We start from the raw sequence: 17,084 nt of genomic DNA on the forward strand, positions 1-17,084 counted from the left end.
TGGAGGGGTGTCAGAAAAGAAAATGACTTCTTTTTATGCTTTGAGTTGAGAAATTTAAAAGGGGATAGGTGGCATAGTTGGTTAATAAACCAGCCTTTCTCCTCTCAACGTTTTACCGTAGTCTGTTGTGAATCCACATCCCCCAAAAATGACACAATCCATCATAATTTGGTGCAATCTAAAAACGTACACACACACACACACACACACACATATAAACTGTGCAAGTCTGGGACCCCAAATCCACCCCCGAGGATTGAAACTCTCATAAACACTTCAAATTAGCAGAATCAAAAGCCACTCCACTCTATCCATTTTCATAACAGGAACGTTGGCTTAAGTTATGCTGTGTCAACCAAGTCTCCACAAAAAAAAAAAAAAAAAAAAAAAAAAAAAGGCTTTCAAATTTTGCATCAATTTGTTAAACTTCTATGGCAAATTAAAAAACAAACAAACTACGATGTAGTACACTCAAATACGGCTATGCAGCCTTTGTCAGCATCAACTCTAAAGGATTTGAATACAATTCCTATTGATATTAGTAGTCACCATTATACAAGATGGTTACGATGGTATTTCCATCATGACTATTAGAGTTATGCACCAAAAAACCACAGCATGCTACAGGAGTGTGCTGGAGATATATTAAAGGATTATGTTTTCCTTGTCTTGATAAACAGCTTGGGGCTGACATGAACGTATGGTCTGTGCTCAATACTGCGTTTGGGAGTTAGAGACTGAAGCAGTATTCACAGCCCCTCTCAGATGACAGGAGTTGCCTTCGAGCAGAACTATCAGGTTCCAGTACTGCTAAGTCAGCTCATTAAAACATGTCAGACACACAAGGAACGGTGAACATGAGATAGGGCTGCAAATGGACAGGATCACACAAACAGAAGAAAATAAACACTGTACAACAAAAACAGATAATGGGTTCTGTTGTGAAACACACGGGAGGACTTTGTTTCCTCAAAATTCACGATTGAGTGTATCTGGATACTAGATGGTTTATATAAATGCCATACCATCTTTAGTTGAAAGAGCAGGACATTATTTGTTCAGTTTTATTCCGTAACATTTTTCTGAAGAAGGCCCCGACCGCAAAATGTATTGAAATGTCTATGAATCGAATCGATGGTGCTCTCAATTTGAAATCAAAACGCAGGTCAAAAACGTTCCAGATTAATTGTTTAATACGTCGTTTGCTTCAACGAGTCTTGACTCCTGTGTATCACAAGCTTTCTCTACAATATATCAAAATCAGGGGAGGTCAAAGTTGGCCTTATTCCAGTCCTGGTCTTTGTTCCAACCCTATTCTAAATTGCGTGATTGAACCAATTAAAACCCCATCCAGACCCTAAAGTAGTCTGTTAAACCCGGAGTGGAATAGCCCTCCAGGACCGTGATTGGACACCTCTGATCTAAATCTTCCTACTAGGCATCTTAGTAACAGTTCAGCAGGTGATAAATATGTTGGAAGAGGCGCCTGTCAGAGAGAGGGTGGGCAGCTGATCTGCACTGTTACCACAGAGCAGGGATCCAGTTACTGGAGGGTGGAACGAGCGCAGGGCAATGACCACTGCAGCCAGGGCACGTGACAGTGTACTGTGGACGATTTCACTTTGACAGATTTGCAAACCTGCGTGTGTGTACCTGCACGTCATACACTGAGGTCTATTCTATTGTTCTAAGTGGTGGTACGACACAAACGTTGTTCTATATAGAAATCATATGTTTCGCAGTCAGGAATCGTCCCACATGTTTGTTTTCTTGACTAATGTTTCAGCCATTCTAATAACAGCGGTATTAACATTTTAAAAGAGAACAGAAATGGTGATAGAAAGGGTGATAGATATAGTGGGATACACAGAGGGTAAAAAACACACAGACTACAGAAACAGAAGCAGGCAGAGTGTGAAACAGTGGGAGGGAGGGAGAGCGGTCGATGGTGGGGAATGGGGGGGGGGTCATGCAGCAGGAAGGGGAGTGCAGATCGAGGCAGTGAATAACCCTGTGCTGAAAATGCTCCTCGGGGGCTTAACCTGATCTCTGAGCTCAACTGGCCTGCCACCAAGTTCAGGGACTCTAATTAAATTCCAGTAAACTAAAACATAATTCCCCTTTGAATTCCAGTAAACGAACCAATCACAATGGAAGCCATTAGTGGAAATACACAGAGTCTCTGTGTTGCTACAGCAATGTAAATTCAAACTAATTGACGACGGCTAGGGGTTTGACAACCCAGCGCTATCTGGAATATACAAAGCATGTTGTGCATGGAAACCAACATATAGTGCAAATGAGTGTGTAAAACATTTGAGAGGGGATCTGTTTGAATGATTTAAAACAGCAATCCGCAACAATTTAGAGCAACTGAATAGACCCCACAGTCTCCAAACAAAAATAAAAAAACCCTCCCTCAAACTGAAAAGAAGTCTTGTGGTGTGGTTCTGATCCCACGAGACAGGCGGCACACAGGAATGAATGAGGAAATAAAAAAAGCTGAAATGCTTTGAAAAGCTGAAAACAAAAACCAAAAACCTAAATAAAACAAATAAATACAAAAATAAAAAATCTGCAAACCAAGAACAAAAAAAAGACATCTGAAAAAAATGTCCAACAGTTCAGGCATATCTGAGTGATTGATTTACTGCACAAGAGGTTTAGAAGCTGGTAAAACTGTACTGCAGTCATGTGTTACATAGTGTGTGAGATATATATAGATATAACATGAGAGAGATGGAGAGAAGAGAGATTGAGAGATTGAGATGAGAGAGAGAGAGAGAGAGAGAGAGAGAGTAGAGAGAGAGAGAAGATATATATATATATATATTGAGAGAGAGAGAGAGAGAGAGAGAGAGAGAGAGAGAGAGAGAGAGAGAGAGAGAGAGAGATGAAGGCAGGAACTATCGGAACTATTTTCTTTAGTATTCATGATCAGGTGTCTAGATTTCATTATGACACAATAAATGTCACTTAAGGCACAGTGCTACCCCTTCGTTTCCTGGCGCTCTCCCGGATTCACTGCAGCAGTACAGGTGAGCGCTTGGGGGATAGGGCTAGGGTTACCTGGGGTCTGGAAGTTGATGCGTCTCATCTCCACAGGGTCGGTGGGGTGATGGGGAGTGATTTCAGCGTTGTTCAGGAGGCATTTTGTACGGGGCTCAGACTCCTTACGCTTGCTGAGTTTTAAAAATAAAAATAAATAAATAAATAAAAAAACTCAGCGATCTAACTTCACACTGTTCTACTTGCTGCGGCAAGATCGGGTCAACTACAGTGGTCATGTCTGATAATGACGGATTCATTACGACAAATAAATGGTGAAAAAATGCGGCTGAGGAAAGAGGAAAAGCGAGGGTTTGAGACCAAACATTTTCCTCTCTTTTTGAAAAAACTTATAAAACAGTTCTGAGGCAGAGCAGCAGTGCTTGGAGAATACAAAGAGACGGTGAATACCAGACTGCTTATTCTTTCTTTACCCGTGGGTAACTCCACTGGGTTCCAGAACTAGACTTATTTCTCATCTGAATGGTATATATTTTTTTAATGCACTGCTATTGATGCACTGACTTCTATTTTAACTAAAGCAAAGCCTAATCTGTACAGAACGAGAACAGATACTAGCATTGTGTGCAATCTTCTAGAATTAATCGCAGGAGACGATTTCATACGAGCAATTCCACAGGGAGGTTTAACTGCAGTTTAGCAGCAGTACAATGTAACTCATTATTAAACCAGCCCAGCCCTATGCAATCCAATCAAGTTCCTTGCAGCTAAGCACGCCTTCCTTACCTGTCAGGTTTGCTGTTCCCAAGGAAAGCGTTTGGAGAAAAGAGGGAAGAAAAAAAACAACAAAATCAATACGGATCATTTGAATTCCTGACACAGCCATTTGGTGCTTAATAAAGCTTATCAGCATTAGAAGCAGCTAGTTAAACCCACCGAGATGCTAATGGTACAGCAGAGGGACTCGGGGCAGGGTTAAAGCCAAGGTCAAGGGCAGGTGAGGGTAATGCAACGATTCATACGTGCGCTAAAACAAGGGTCAGTGTGCATAAAACAGAGCCAAGGCTTCCCAATAAAAAAAAAAACCCACAACATTCTGCCTTTTCTGTATCCCTGTAGCATCATTATCATCTGTGGGTTAACAAATGTGGCTAAAAATGTTATATGTGGCTAGTTTCACAGAGCCTAATTAGGACTTATTAGTGATATTGCAGGGATGGAAATAAGACTCCCATTGATACAGTTTGATACAATCCTGGTTTCGCTATGAGCTTAATAAGAACACTTGAGCTTGTTACCTATAAACTAGGACTACTCAAGCTTGTAGCAAAGCCTATGTAACAGGAGTCTTATTTCCATTCTTGTGTTAGGTCTAAATCAGGGTCTGTGAAACCTTCTAATGTAAAAGTGTGACAAAAGTATGGATTCCTTATTACTATTTATTAAATCTACATGGCGATTAACAACTATGGAAGTTAGAATGAATGAATGAAATAAGGTATTTGGCTGGATAACTAATATTCTCTAATGTGTATCTGTGTGTATCATATGGATCTGTTACCCTAACCCTTATATTTTTGGGGACATTGAGCCCTGAATGGTCTTACTTCTTGTACAGCAGGATGGCGATGACGATGCAGATGATGAAGACGACGGCCAGCACCGGTCCCACCACCCAGATGAGGCCGTCCCCCCCGTCCACGGGCCGAGGGTCCAAGTCTGGAGCCACCACCGGGTCTGTGTATGGGCTTGCAGCAAACATTCTCTGAAAACAAACACGAAAAAAAAGAACATTTCGCTAACCTCTCCAGAGAGGGAGAACAGGTAGCAAGCCTGTTCTAAAAAAAAAAAACAGCTTCCTGTTCCCGCCGCTTCCTGCTTCCCGCCAGGCCTACTCACCACTTCCGGGTTGTCCAGCATGGCCAGGATAAAGAAGACGTATTCCTGGCCAGGCTCCAGGGCGCGGTTTTCATAGCCGTTGTGCTCCATCTGGTCCCCGAGGGTGAAGTGCGAGGGCAGGGTCCGGAAGCGGGCAGCGATGAAAGGCTTTGTGTCCAGTTGCCGTGAGTAACGCATGCTCCGTCTCTGTCGTTCCCGTCGAGTGATATCCTTCAGCACCTGGAGAGACAGCAGACTGGTTCAACGCAAACACATACAGCGATGCCTCAGAACACCCCGCTGCCTCTGTAGTTTTGATTTGTTGCACATATGGAAATCAAACCCCTGTAACTGAAAAATCCTGAAAAACTGTCAAAACAAAATTAGCGATTGTCTAATTTAATTGACGACTTTAAAAATTAATTTAAAATAGCAAGAGAGAAGGAAACAAACTGTAAAAAGCATGATACCTATTAGAAGTTGTTAAGGACGCCTAATTAAAACACAAAGCGGTCTAACATTTTCATACGAGTGCCTATTGTTTCTATATCACCGATTACTGAGTGAAAATTGAAATTCTCACCCCCAGAGGTGTTCAAAGCATTCATGGAGTGAAATCCACACCCAGTTAACCAGATTTAGCACGGGTATGATTGCTGGCACCTGATCAAGTAACAGGTGCACTAGTTTCTTAGCTGTAAAGGAAAACAGTCCCACCTCATCCAGGTCCATCTCATCTGGGCTTTTCCACTGCTTCACAAACGCCCCGCGCACCCTCTTCAGAGGAACCACTACGATATAGTAGTACCTGAAAGAGCCAGAGACACTTTCTTAATAAGTCTGCCACCAACGTGTGGTAGCTCATGATCGCCACCACAAAGCAGCATTTACCACTTGAGGGATAATCAAGTATAAATCAGTTTATAAAGAAGAACCGGGACCGTTGTTTTTTTTAATGTGTTAATGGTGTTATACCATTACACGCTTGTATGAATTTTCTTTTGGAGACATCTACAAAAAAGTGTCTAATCAGCCTCTGAATTCCTTGAAAACATGCACGCACATGTGGTAATAACGCTGTGACCCAAAGTTTTGCAACACCTAACAGAATTAACAAGTCAAATGAAACCTGCTGAATAATGTGATGTTAACAAATTGAACTGCAGACTGCTTTGTATTTTTCCATATACTGGACAGAAAACTGACGAATACGGAAAAATGTGACATTTAAAAATCTAACATGAACTGTTATTGTAGTAATTGTTGTGCTACTAGCATAGCTTCCGATAGACTTTTGTAGTTTCTTTGATTACATGATGTTAAATTAAATTTTGTTCATTTATATTTTTTCAGCCTCAATCCTAAAATTCTACAGGGTGATGCAAAACATTTGGTCATAGCTGTACATTCCTCTAACTTTGTAATATACCACACTGTTGACTGGCGTGCTTCTTACTTGACCGGCACTGCCATTTCCAAGGAGGGCAGCAGGATGGTCAGAGTGCCGTCGGCGTCTGGTTTGTGGTTCAGGCTCGGCTTGGTGACCAGTACGGCTGGGGCAGTCCTGGTTAACACCTTGTGCCTCAGGCCGCCCATGTTGTCCTCTCCACTGGTCATCTTGAAGTTGTACGTGGTGTTGGGACGCAGGTTTGTGATCAGCGCTTTGGTGGCGCGGGCATCCACATCAACGCTCTGACCGTTATACTCGATCTAAAATAAAACAAACAAAAAAAAACAAAAAACTCCAGCTTTCAGTCTAACCTTATCTGCATTGAGACAGCGTTATTGAACACTGATTTCTCTGAACACGGCATATTAACATATAGAAATGAAATAGATTATAAATCAGTCAGTTGCTTGTTAACCTTGCAGCGATAGGGGTGCCTGTTTTCAGGGAACTCCCAGGTCAGCAAAATTGACGTCTTCATCACCAACTTCACCTTGAAATTCTTTGGAACATCTGCATTGAAAAAAAAAAAAAAACATTGGTGCTACAGGAGTCCGGATAGAGCAAGGAAAGATAATAATAATAATAATAATAATAATTATTATTATTATTATTAAGCCTCTCTGTTTCCCTGGCTCCTTCGCTGGTATGGTATGCCCGTTCCTCTCTCAAAAACAACCTGGTGCTCGTTGATTAACTGTGAAGGGGTTACGCTACTCAAAAAAAAGATTAGCAACAGAATTAAAGGCAGGTGGCAAAACTCGTGAACACAGAACCCACAGAGGACAGTTTGAAAACTGTAGCATCCCATGTGGAAGTAGGGAACCCCAATTGAGGAATTTGAGGAATTTATTAAGATATCTTTTTTTTTTTTTTTTTTCAGGAAGTCTAATTCTTCAAACGTTTTAATTCCCCTTTTTATTTCTAATTTAGTTTGAAATCCGGACTGGCGCTTCCAGATAGGACACTGCAGTTGACACAGGACAAAACTGGGCATGCTCGCAGCCGCTCCGAGTGCCTGTTGGGACATGCGTCACATCGCTGGCCGTGGTGTCATGTCACACTCAGAAACCCTACCTTAACGACTGGGGTTGAATAGTAAGTGCGTGTGCTGGGGATTTCAAGGTGCCTGACATCAACACACTTACCTTTAAGATATGTCCACATTCAACAGACCTCAGGGTTTTAACTCGTTACTAGGTTTTACCTTGGGTTAGTGGTGTGTCTCCCCAGTCTTCCCCAAAAAGAACCCTACCTTTCTCCAGAAGCATGGTCCGGTACTGGACCGGAGGGCTGTAGGGCCCTGCACCTACACTGGTATGCGCTTGGATTTTGATGTCATAAGTGGAGTCTGGGTTGAGGCCGTTTAGAGTCAGGCTCATTTCAGAGGCTGGGAGAGTCATTTCCGTCAGGGCACCGGGAGCCCCCGACTCTTTATAAGCCACGGTGTACTGGGTTATCACCCCGTTTCTCTCAGCCAAAACAGGGGGGAGCCAGCTGAACTGGACGGAGCAGCACGTGATATTGGAGACCTCGATAATCTGGGGGTACCCCTTAGGGACTTCCTCAGGCACGCTCAGTTCCTGCGTGGCTTCCTCCCCGAAGCCTGACCGGCTCTTGGCTGACACTTTAAAGACGTATGTTGCCCCTTTGTGCACGTTGCTGACAGTGTACTGCAGCTCCTGGGCTGTGAACTCCAACGTGGCCAGTGGAGAGACGTCCTGGCGTCCGAATTGTAGCCGGTAGCCCAGGACCTGCACAGGCGTCTCCGTGGAGGGCTGCCACTGAACCACAGCCATGTTTTCTGAGGTCTGCTTGACCGATACAGCTGGTTTGCCAGGAACTGAAAAGAATGAAAACAGAAACTATATCAGGTTGTTCTATTCAGGCAAAGGGCGATAACTTTATTCCATGCAGAACATATCAGACTATATCATATGGAAGAAACTGAAATATTCTCTGGAAACTCAAGGATGCTAAAACAGCACCCTTGTGTCTACACCATCTCAATTCCATTCCTTCAGCTGATTAGCCCACAACGTGAAAACATTAGCCTTTCCCAAATAAATGTCTTCCAGTAGTCTTAAACATGTCTATGAATACTATAGCTGTGGCCAAAGGTTTTGCATTACCTAGCATTCTAGGACTGAGACATAATTAAAAAAAAAAATAAAAGAAAAAATAATATACATACACAACTTAGAGCTGTAATCAAAGCAATAACGGTAGTAGAGTATTTCATGACGAAATGTCACATTTTTCAATTTTTGTCAGCTTTTCGTTATGAAGCAAAATGAGTTCATTATATAGGGTGATGCAAAACCTTTGGCCATAGCTGTGCAAGTACCCACATCACTCTTGTTTACCCAGCAGAACTGAATTCAGTGTCATTCTGGATATGGAGTTTTAATCGTTCTGGGTTACAGCTGAACAGAGCTCGCTCACTGCACATTAATGAGCTCCACACAGCTCCACACTGCTAGTGATCACCGCAGAGCTGACCAGTGCAGCAGACTTGCACTACCCATGCAGAAAAAACGAAAAACGGGAAAACATTTCAAGCCTTTTGCAGCTGACTTAGGTTCTTTTTTTTCTGTGCCCATGACTGCTTAGGTAAACAGACACTGCAAATAGAGGGCAGCTTTGTGCGCAATGCTGTTAACTGACCACTGAGGGTTACTAAAGATTCAAGTTCAAAAATGTTACTTCAAATTCTTCTCCTATATTTCAATTACATGGAATATTTTCTTTACGTGCAGTTTTATATACAGATGGTTCAGGTTATCTTTTAAATTGCCTTTTTACAAAGCTTCAGTTGAGAGAAATGAGCCCATATTAAATTTACCAGTAGGAGTCACAATACAGCATGCAGCATAGGCTGACATATAGAGACACAGCAGAAAGATCAACAGTTACATAGACAGACAGACAGACTTGAACCTGGCACATTCCCACATGAAAACAATTTGGGCAGAATGTCTCATTTTCCAATTAGATTTGACACTAAACAGAAAACAGGCTGCAATATAATATTGAAGGGAGTGCCTGCAGATCCAGCATTAGAAATAAAGGAGCATTTGAAGGCACACAATCATCAGCCTCACAGAGAGAGATGGACCTCGGCAAGCCGTTTCAAGGGTATTTTTTTTTTTTAAAGCTATTTCCAGTCGGGGAGAAATTGAGTTTCAAGTAATGATAGTTTTGCCTCAAAATAGAAACCTTTGATTAATGTCACTGAACTTCTCTGCTAATGGAGTACAGACACACACACACTCAACCTTCTTCCAATTTCCAGCACCCCTGCAATTCTAAACAGCAATCACACACAAACACGATTATGCAAACATAAAATCAGATTCAACGTTAAGCTTAATACTGATGCATGAAAGCTTATGAGGTTTTATGTCAAACATTTTGGAAATAGGTTATAAAAAAAAAGCTCTGGCATTTCGAAACTTGAAATAAACCATGCACAAAGTTAATTAACACTCCATACAAATACAAACATAATTCAGAATAAAAACTGAAGTGGCCATAAAATGTTTCTCAGTATTTTGGATTGAGGCAAACTCCATCTTATATATATAAAACAATTAAAAAAAAAAACAAACAGAAATGTGATTGTTTGATCGTGGGAGAAATGAAGTTGCCCGCTGTGTCTGGCCCTGTCTCGCTGGAGAGCTCCAAACGATTTTCCAGAGCTGTGTAATTTACAAGCTGGCCAATCAATAGGACCACCCCCACCCCTCTTCCCTCCTCTCAGGTGATGGATTAGCAGCCCTTTCCATGACCCTGCTGTTTGACAAGTATACAGGGTTCCTGGCCAAGAAAAGGGGTTTCTTTTAGGATGATTTACTGCCTTTTGATATGCCCATTTGTTTAAGGTATTTTAAGATATTTTACCAGGGATATGACGACTGCATATTTCACTTTCAACACAGCCATGGATGCATGAGTTATATACAGCACCACTTCACTAATATACCGTCTGGGTTCTGTATTTATGTTGTGCACGTTATATAAAGCTGATGCGGTACCTGGATACTATTGCTTTGTCCAAGTGCTAAAAGGTTATCACTGTGGTAGCCTTCTCCCAATGGCCCATTCCATTATACAGAAATCTCTCCATTTCTGTATTGCAAGTGATGATGGTTTTGTAAGGCCAATAGCTTTAAAGTGATATTTATTTATTTTTATAGCCAATCTGAATGTAATTGGATGATGTGTCACAGCAATATTACACTGTGCAGAGTATGAGTTGGTCTATAAGTGAATTGGTGCAATTAACAGGTTTACAGTTGTATATCTCCATTAAGTAACATACTGGACACACCCATAGGCTTGCAACAGTTCATTTCGTTCCTGGATTAATAATAAAGGAACACAATTGTCCTGAATAGGTCAGCCAATCCCTAAGAACCACATGCATCTTGTTAATCCGGGATCATCCCATTCCCCTCCCGTGTTGGAATTCCAATGATCAAGTCAAGCTGAGTTCAACCCATGTCCCATCCCTCTGATTTTGGGATAACGACCATCTAAAAGGATTGTTTGAAATAAATAAAAAAACTGCTTAAAAAAAAGGTTTACAAGGAAACGTACCTATAGTTCTTTAGTTCTAGTTCTGTTGCCTTTTATATATATTATATATATATATATATATATATATATATATATATATATATATATATATATATATATATATATATATAGACTTCGACACAGGAAGCTGTGTCAGCTCTCTGCAAGTGATAAGGTGTAATACAGGGCTATCTCAAGTGATACAGATCAGCCCGGAGATGAGAGAGAGAGAGAGAGAGAGAGAGAGAGAGAGAGAGAGAGAACATAGGGTGCCTTAATTGCCAGCGCTTCTTCAGACAGCATTCGTCTCAATCCCTGACTGAAGGCACGGAGGCACGTTTCCATCAGGGAGAGAATTAATGTCTCTTGTTGACACAGCGCCACTGACTGAACAAGGATTGGGTTGTATTGTCATTCCCCCCTCTCCCCCTCTCTCTGGTTTCATCACTTTACTGTTTTGTGTTACAAAAAAAGAACAAAGTATTTTTGCATTGTGCTTACTTTGCGGTAGTTTCTCTACGATGGAAAATTTGCCACAGCGATGACCAACAATGAAATGTTTGCTATGGAAGTTGTTGTATCACCTTCAATTGAACTGCAGAAGGGAATATTTGCAGAAATTAACGTGTCTATGGCTATATTCTTATTTTTTACATATGTATGAATTTCTGTGTAGGTCCACTCATTTTAAGGTCAAGTATGTTCTTTAGCACAGTGAGGTCAATATTAAAAGGCGATATTGTTTAAAGATGCCCTCACATTGAAAAAATGCATGTAGGAAAATTACACAAGCAGGCCTCATAAGATTCCATACACATGGAAAAATTTCATTTATTATTATTGAAGGCAAGCTAATTTCTGCAAATGGCAGCTCTATTAAGTGGCTGTCACTTGTAAAATGACCTACAATGAAATATAAACCCACTTGTTACAAAATTGTTCCAAAATTCAATACAAAGCTAAACCCCAGTGACCCTCCCCTAAAATCTGCACCCCCCCCCCCTGCACTGTGGTTTGTGATGTGGATTAGCTGCCAACCCCAAGAGACACCCCCGCCCCCAAAACGAATCTGTCTTGGATTCAAACTCTGTCTTCCAAAGGCCTACCCCCCCCATCTCTAAAGAACTGAAGAACAAGCTTTCTGCACACAGAACCGTGGAGCCAGCAGGTCTAAAAACCCTAAGTAGCCCAATTAAATTGAGAGGTGCCCCGGGTGCAGGGGGCTAATCCTGCCCTTGGACAAAAGGCTACAAGAAGCTCGCTCCTGAACCCTATTAAACCCTATCAGTCATTCTCATTGTAACCCGTGTCTCTCCGCCAAGATGCAAATGGCAGGGTTCCCAAGGGCCATCCTATAATGAGGATGCTGAGTGTAACAGACGGGGAGATACAGAAATAATAGAGGGCTGTGATGCTGCACTCACTCCAGGCATGGGTTGAGCGAGAGTGGATTTGCGAGTGTGGTTGTGCAGAACAGAAAACCTGCACTTTAACTGTGAGTTGAGCAGTAAATGCCTCACGAAGTGGAAAACACATAGCTTGCGCTGTTCACTGCCACTGATGCATTTAAAAAAAAAAGTGACTCTGAATGCAGAATGCTTGAAGTTCTCATATTGAGAGATACTTGTCAGTATATATATATATATATATGATTGTCACATATATACACGTCTGTCACATCAGTAACTAGTTTAAAGCAGCATTTACTGTTCAATCCCCATTGTTTACTGACACTGTCAAGCAAAAGCACATAAAGCTCTTTCATGTAGCTCACGTTGTGTCAATTCTGTAGCTGATGTGTGTTTTGCTATTTAATCTAATCCTGTGACGAGGGAAGGAAGGCAGTACGACTGTTTAAAAGAATCAGCAACATGTTCTTTTACTGGGCAGGTTTTACGCACCAGCTTGTTTAAATGCTATGGATAAAAAGCTAAGATCTTTAGCTCCAGCTATCTATTTTGTTGAACTGGAAGTTATTATGTGTCACCGAGAGGTGTACAAAAAGCAACCTCAATGCGTCTGATTCCGTTGCTGAGCCCTGTGTGAAAACAAGCCACCAAATCCAGCTCTCCTTCACCTGAATCCAACAATGTTTAAACAACAGTCTGGATTTTGCGGTCTTTCTATCTCTCTCTGGGTGAAAGTCTGATCAATTGGGCAAGCGAGGGGGGTGGGGGGTAGGGTAAAATTTGGGCTCAGGTGGGATTGCTTAAAAGAAAAAAAAAAATGGGGACCAGTAATGACACTGCCAGCGCTTATAAACGGTTGTCTAAAATCTTGGTTTGCACTCCTTTAAGGCACTCGCCTGATTCCCCAATGCCAGTGGCACTCACCTGCCCCTTTGGTCACCACCAGCTTGGGTTTGCTGCGCGCGCCATCCCCCTTGGTGGTGTAAGCTGCCACGGTGATGGAATAGGTGGTTTCAGGCTTGAGACCGGTGATGACCATCTCCTGAACACCAGGGAGAAACAAACGCGTTCAAAAGATCAGTAAAGTCACCAGCTTCCCTTTTCTGCAGGTACCGGGCCCCAATGAAAAATAAAAATTAACTTGCTTAATGCTTGATCTAAAAACGTCCCAAAGCATGTTTGAAGTGTTGGTATTAATTAAACCTTTCTGAACAATATCTGAAGACTGTTTGGAGTTCTGCCTGTATCAAAACTATCTAAATTGAGGGTGATTTCCAGCCTCTTAACCCAGGGAGACTGGTGGACAGCGGTGCATTTTTCCCCAGCTCTAGCTGGTCATGTTGGACACCGTCTCTGGGTGGTCACGAGACTGAAGTATGAACCAGCCTTAATAGAATGCTCACACAATAAATGTTACTTTTTTACACTCTTTTCCTAGAGTAATGTTTACAATTGTTCAAAGTAGTGCTGAGCTTGGTTGCTCAAAGTATTATATTTAATTACTTGTCTTTCATTAAATGCACCTCAGTAACACAGGTTGTCAATCACACAAGATAGTGATAATCAAGCAAAAAAAAGCACATCAGGTCCAATCCATTTTTTAGCTGGGGGGGCAAAAACTAAATGTTTGTGGAAATGATTACATCATGTAATTAACAGCTGTATTTAGGCATATTAAAACGTCACGGACGTGCCAATTAATACAAATAAACAACAAACCGCTTTGTTTGTTGTGATCATTTCCCCCAAATATTTCCCCCCCAATCAGTTAATAAATTGGACTTTTAAATAATAAAACAGGACAAAGGCTCACAATTAAAAAATAAATAAATATAAAACAAAATCCAAAGCCACAGCGCCTATGAAAAGTGGTAGCCGTGAATAATGCATTGCGTTAACTTTTTCTTTCAAACTTTTTTTCTCTCAAGCTGTTCTTTGTTGAAAGTAGAATGGCAGCAAGTACACTGTTGGTATTTACATATTTGGGCTCACTTATGGTGATCACTTATGGTTTTGCACTTTCAAACACTTTCTCTTCATAATCTGAGTACGAGCAATGGAGCCCACCTCAGGGGGGCTCCGCTTACACCGCACGGGAGAGCGAGTGTGTGTAAGGGGATGCAGAATTCAAGGCTACTGTTCTAACTCTTCACACCCAGCAAACGGTACTTACATATTCTGCTGTATCATCGGTCTCCCACTAAGAGGAGACAAAGAGGGGAGCGAGAAAAGAGAAAGGAGAGAGTGGGATCAGAAGGAGAAGTGGAGGCAGCAGCGCAGGGGCTGGTCGGAGTGCTCAAGGGGTCAGAGGGTAAACCAGATTGAGCCACCAGAAGAAGATTGTTTTTAGGAAATGCACAAGTGGATAATTGTTATTAGGAAAACTGGAGCTTGGTTTCCTCTCTATGTTACAGCATAACTCGTTTTTACAAATAAAAGCGTTACCAACTTTCATTTTGTAAATTGTAGTGAAATAGTAGCTGTGCTAATTATAATGTGATTAATGGCGCCTCAAAGCATCACCTCTTCTGGGAAGGCAAGGCGACATTATAGAGTAAACAGAAGGAGACAGTAGGGAGAGGTGCATTTTACACAGATGTAGGGTGCGTTATAGGCATTACTAACAAGGACCTTGGCAGCGCTGTTTGGAAGGGTGAATGCCAGGTGCCAGTAGAACACAGATCTGCCTTGTCAACAGATTCTAGCAGTCGGGGTATTTACATAAACTTTCACTAATGATAGCCCCTTTAAATTATTCATTAGAATTCTTTAATCGATGATTGGGTAAAAATGGGTAAAAATTTTTTTTTTTTTTGCTGGTTTTGAAATATTAAGTTCCACTGCAAAAACTTTGCACAGGAGCAAAACGCTTAGTAAATATTTCCCAATGTGTTCCCAAAACCACACCCTAAACTATAAGCCCTAAACCTCATCAAACACAAGTGCCTATCCCTACTCTTAAAATCCCTCTGACTGCCACGCCAAAGCCTCTTCTATCCCTTTTGCCCCTATCTCCTTCACCCAAATCAGCCTAAACCCCACCGCCCCAGTTCTTCATCCCTCCCCCTATCCTCACCTGTGCATCGGCCAGCATGACATCCTTGATGAGGGGCAGTCCTCTGGCCTCTCCATTCTCCACCTGTACGTAGTGCACCTGGTAGCCTCGGACCTGCCCGTGTTGGCGATTGGGGGGCAGGGAGCGCCAGACCACCTTGATGGCTGTTGAATTCAATACCTCCACTTCCACCTTCCGCGGGGGGGCTCCAGGCACTACGCAGACATACACACACACACACATAGGAATCACTGTCAATCACGACATCACCAGAGAACACAACTTATCACTGCAGAAAAACCTTTCTGGGCTCTCTCTGATTCTTTGCAGAGCAATCCGAAAATAAGCTTCAATACCAAAAATAAATGGCCTTTTTCACAGATCAATCAATATTGAGAATGTTTGGTGAATGATCTTGCAACTGAAGGTATTATGACAAGATTTTAAATGTTCCTGTTGGAATTTTACACATATACATATACAGCTATGGCCAAAAGTTTTTCCATCACCCTATAGAATTAACTAATTTTGCTTCCTAAAGTCGAACGAAACCTGCTGAGTAATGTTACGCTAACATATTAAATTACATACAGCATTGTAGTTTTCCATATACTTAAAAGATCTAAATTACGTTCATCCAGTTTTTATTTTTTTAATGTGTCAAGCCTAAACTTCTAGGTGATTCAAAACTTTTGGCCATAGCGTGCGTGCGTGCGTGCGTGTGTGCGAGCTAGCTAGCTCTCTCTCTGGTTTTACTCATGAGAACAAAAGGTTGAATAAGATTTAAAGAAAGACAGAGAAACAGGGAGGCCCATCAGTCTCTGTCTTCCCTGTCCATCATTCATGCTCTCCTCCATGGTGAAAGGAACGCATTACAGAAAGCAGGAGTTATGCTGTTATGTATTAGAACACTTTAATTATCTCAGCCTGCACAGGGCTCATGATAAGGCATGTAAAGGATTCCCCAGTGCAGTGGCACCGATGAAATGAGATTGTGTTTGAGGTAATGCGGCCAGGCTATCTGAACCCCTGAGGAGGGAGGCTTACAGGGGCACTAACAGGCCTAAAACACCAGCAGCTCTTTTATAATAAATATATCAATCACTCCAGACAGGGCACTCTTGCCTTTGTAAACAATAAAACACAAGGCAAGCTTCGAAACTATGTCTGCAGTCCCTTAAAGCTCTGCTGCTTCTTTTCAAGATGACCAAAAGAGAAGGGAGTTACAGTTAAATGCGTATAGGGAAATAACGTTGAACAGTATACGAGACAAGAGTTTAAAGAATAAAAACTGTTATAAAATAACAAAACCCGGCCAACATGAAAAGTAAACGTGTGAAATGGTTTTATTTCAGATATAATGCTAACAAAGATGTATTTTAATGGCCTTGCTGAAGGTGAAATATTTAAGATGTATTTCTTCAAACCATTTTAACAAAAAAAGGTGTTTAGTATAAAGTTGAAATATATTAGAGACACATGCATTGTATATCCCCTCCCAAAACACTTACAAAAACTGTAAGTGACAATAAGAGGTAGATTCAGTCAAACATGAACAGGACAGAACATTGCAAAGAGCCTCAGGTATGCTTCTCTGAAGTCGTCTACTCCTATGGGCACCAAGAAGTGCAACTTATAGTGTAAAATACACTGAATGAATGTGCAGAATGTGTACAGCTATGGCCAAACGTTTTGCATTGCTCTA

At 41.6% G+C, this 17,084-nt stretch overlaps 1 protein-coding gene across 21 annotated transcripts in view; it reads right to left on the reverse strand.

The window, feature by feature from the left end:
• Window positions 1-17,084, reverse strand: part of LOC121300694 (receptor-type tyrosine-protein phosphatase S-like) — a 139,987-nt gene that overhangs the window by 21,325 nt on the left and 101,578 nt on the right. For 11 of the 21 annotated variants that reach the window (XM_041229381.1, XM_041229370.1, XM_041229375.1 and 8 more), the window contains 11 exons: window positions 15,401-15,594; window positions 14,498-14,524; window positions 13,249-13,366; window positions 7,590-8,177; window positions 6,753-6,847; window positions 6,344-6,597; window positions 5,605-5,695; window positions 4,909-5,127; window positions 4,617-4,774; window positions 3,796-3,807; window positions 3,070-3,182 (listed from right to left, as the gene is read on the reverse strand). In XM_041229381.1, coding sequence (XP_041085315.1) covers window positions 3,070-3,182; window positions 3,796-3,807; window positions 4,617-4,774; window positions 4,909-5,127; window positions 5,605-5,695; window positions 6,344-6,597; window positions 6,753-6,847; window positions 7,590-8,177; window positions 13,249-13,366; window positions 14,498-14,524; window positions 15,401-15,594 — 1,869 coding nt within the window. The remainder of the gene's footprint in view (window positions 1-3,069; window positions 3,183-3,795; window positions 3,808-4,616; window positions 4,775-4,908; window positions 5,128-5,604; window positions 5,696-6,343; window positions 6,598-6,752; window positions 6,848-7,589; window positions 8,178-13,248; window positions 13,367-14,497; window positions 14,525-15,400; window positions 15,595-17,084) is intronic. The other 10 variants (XM_041229386.1, XM_041229391.1, XM_041229384.1 and 7 more) reach the window with 2 other exon arrangements.

The sequence above is a fragment of the Polyodon spathula genome, chromosome 26 (assembly GCF_017654505.1).
Source record: "Polyodon spathula isolate WHYD16114869_AA chromosome 26, ASM1765450v1, whole genome shotgun sequence".
Classification (NCBI taxonomy): Eukaryota; Metazoa; Chordata; class Actinopteri; order Acipenseriformes; family Polyodontidae; genus Polyodon; species Polyodon spathula.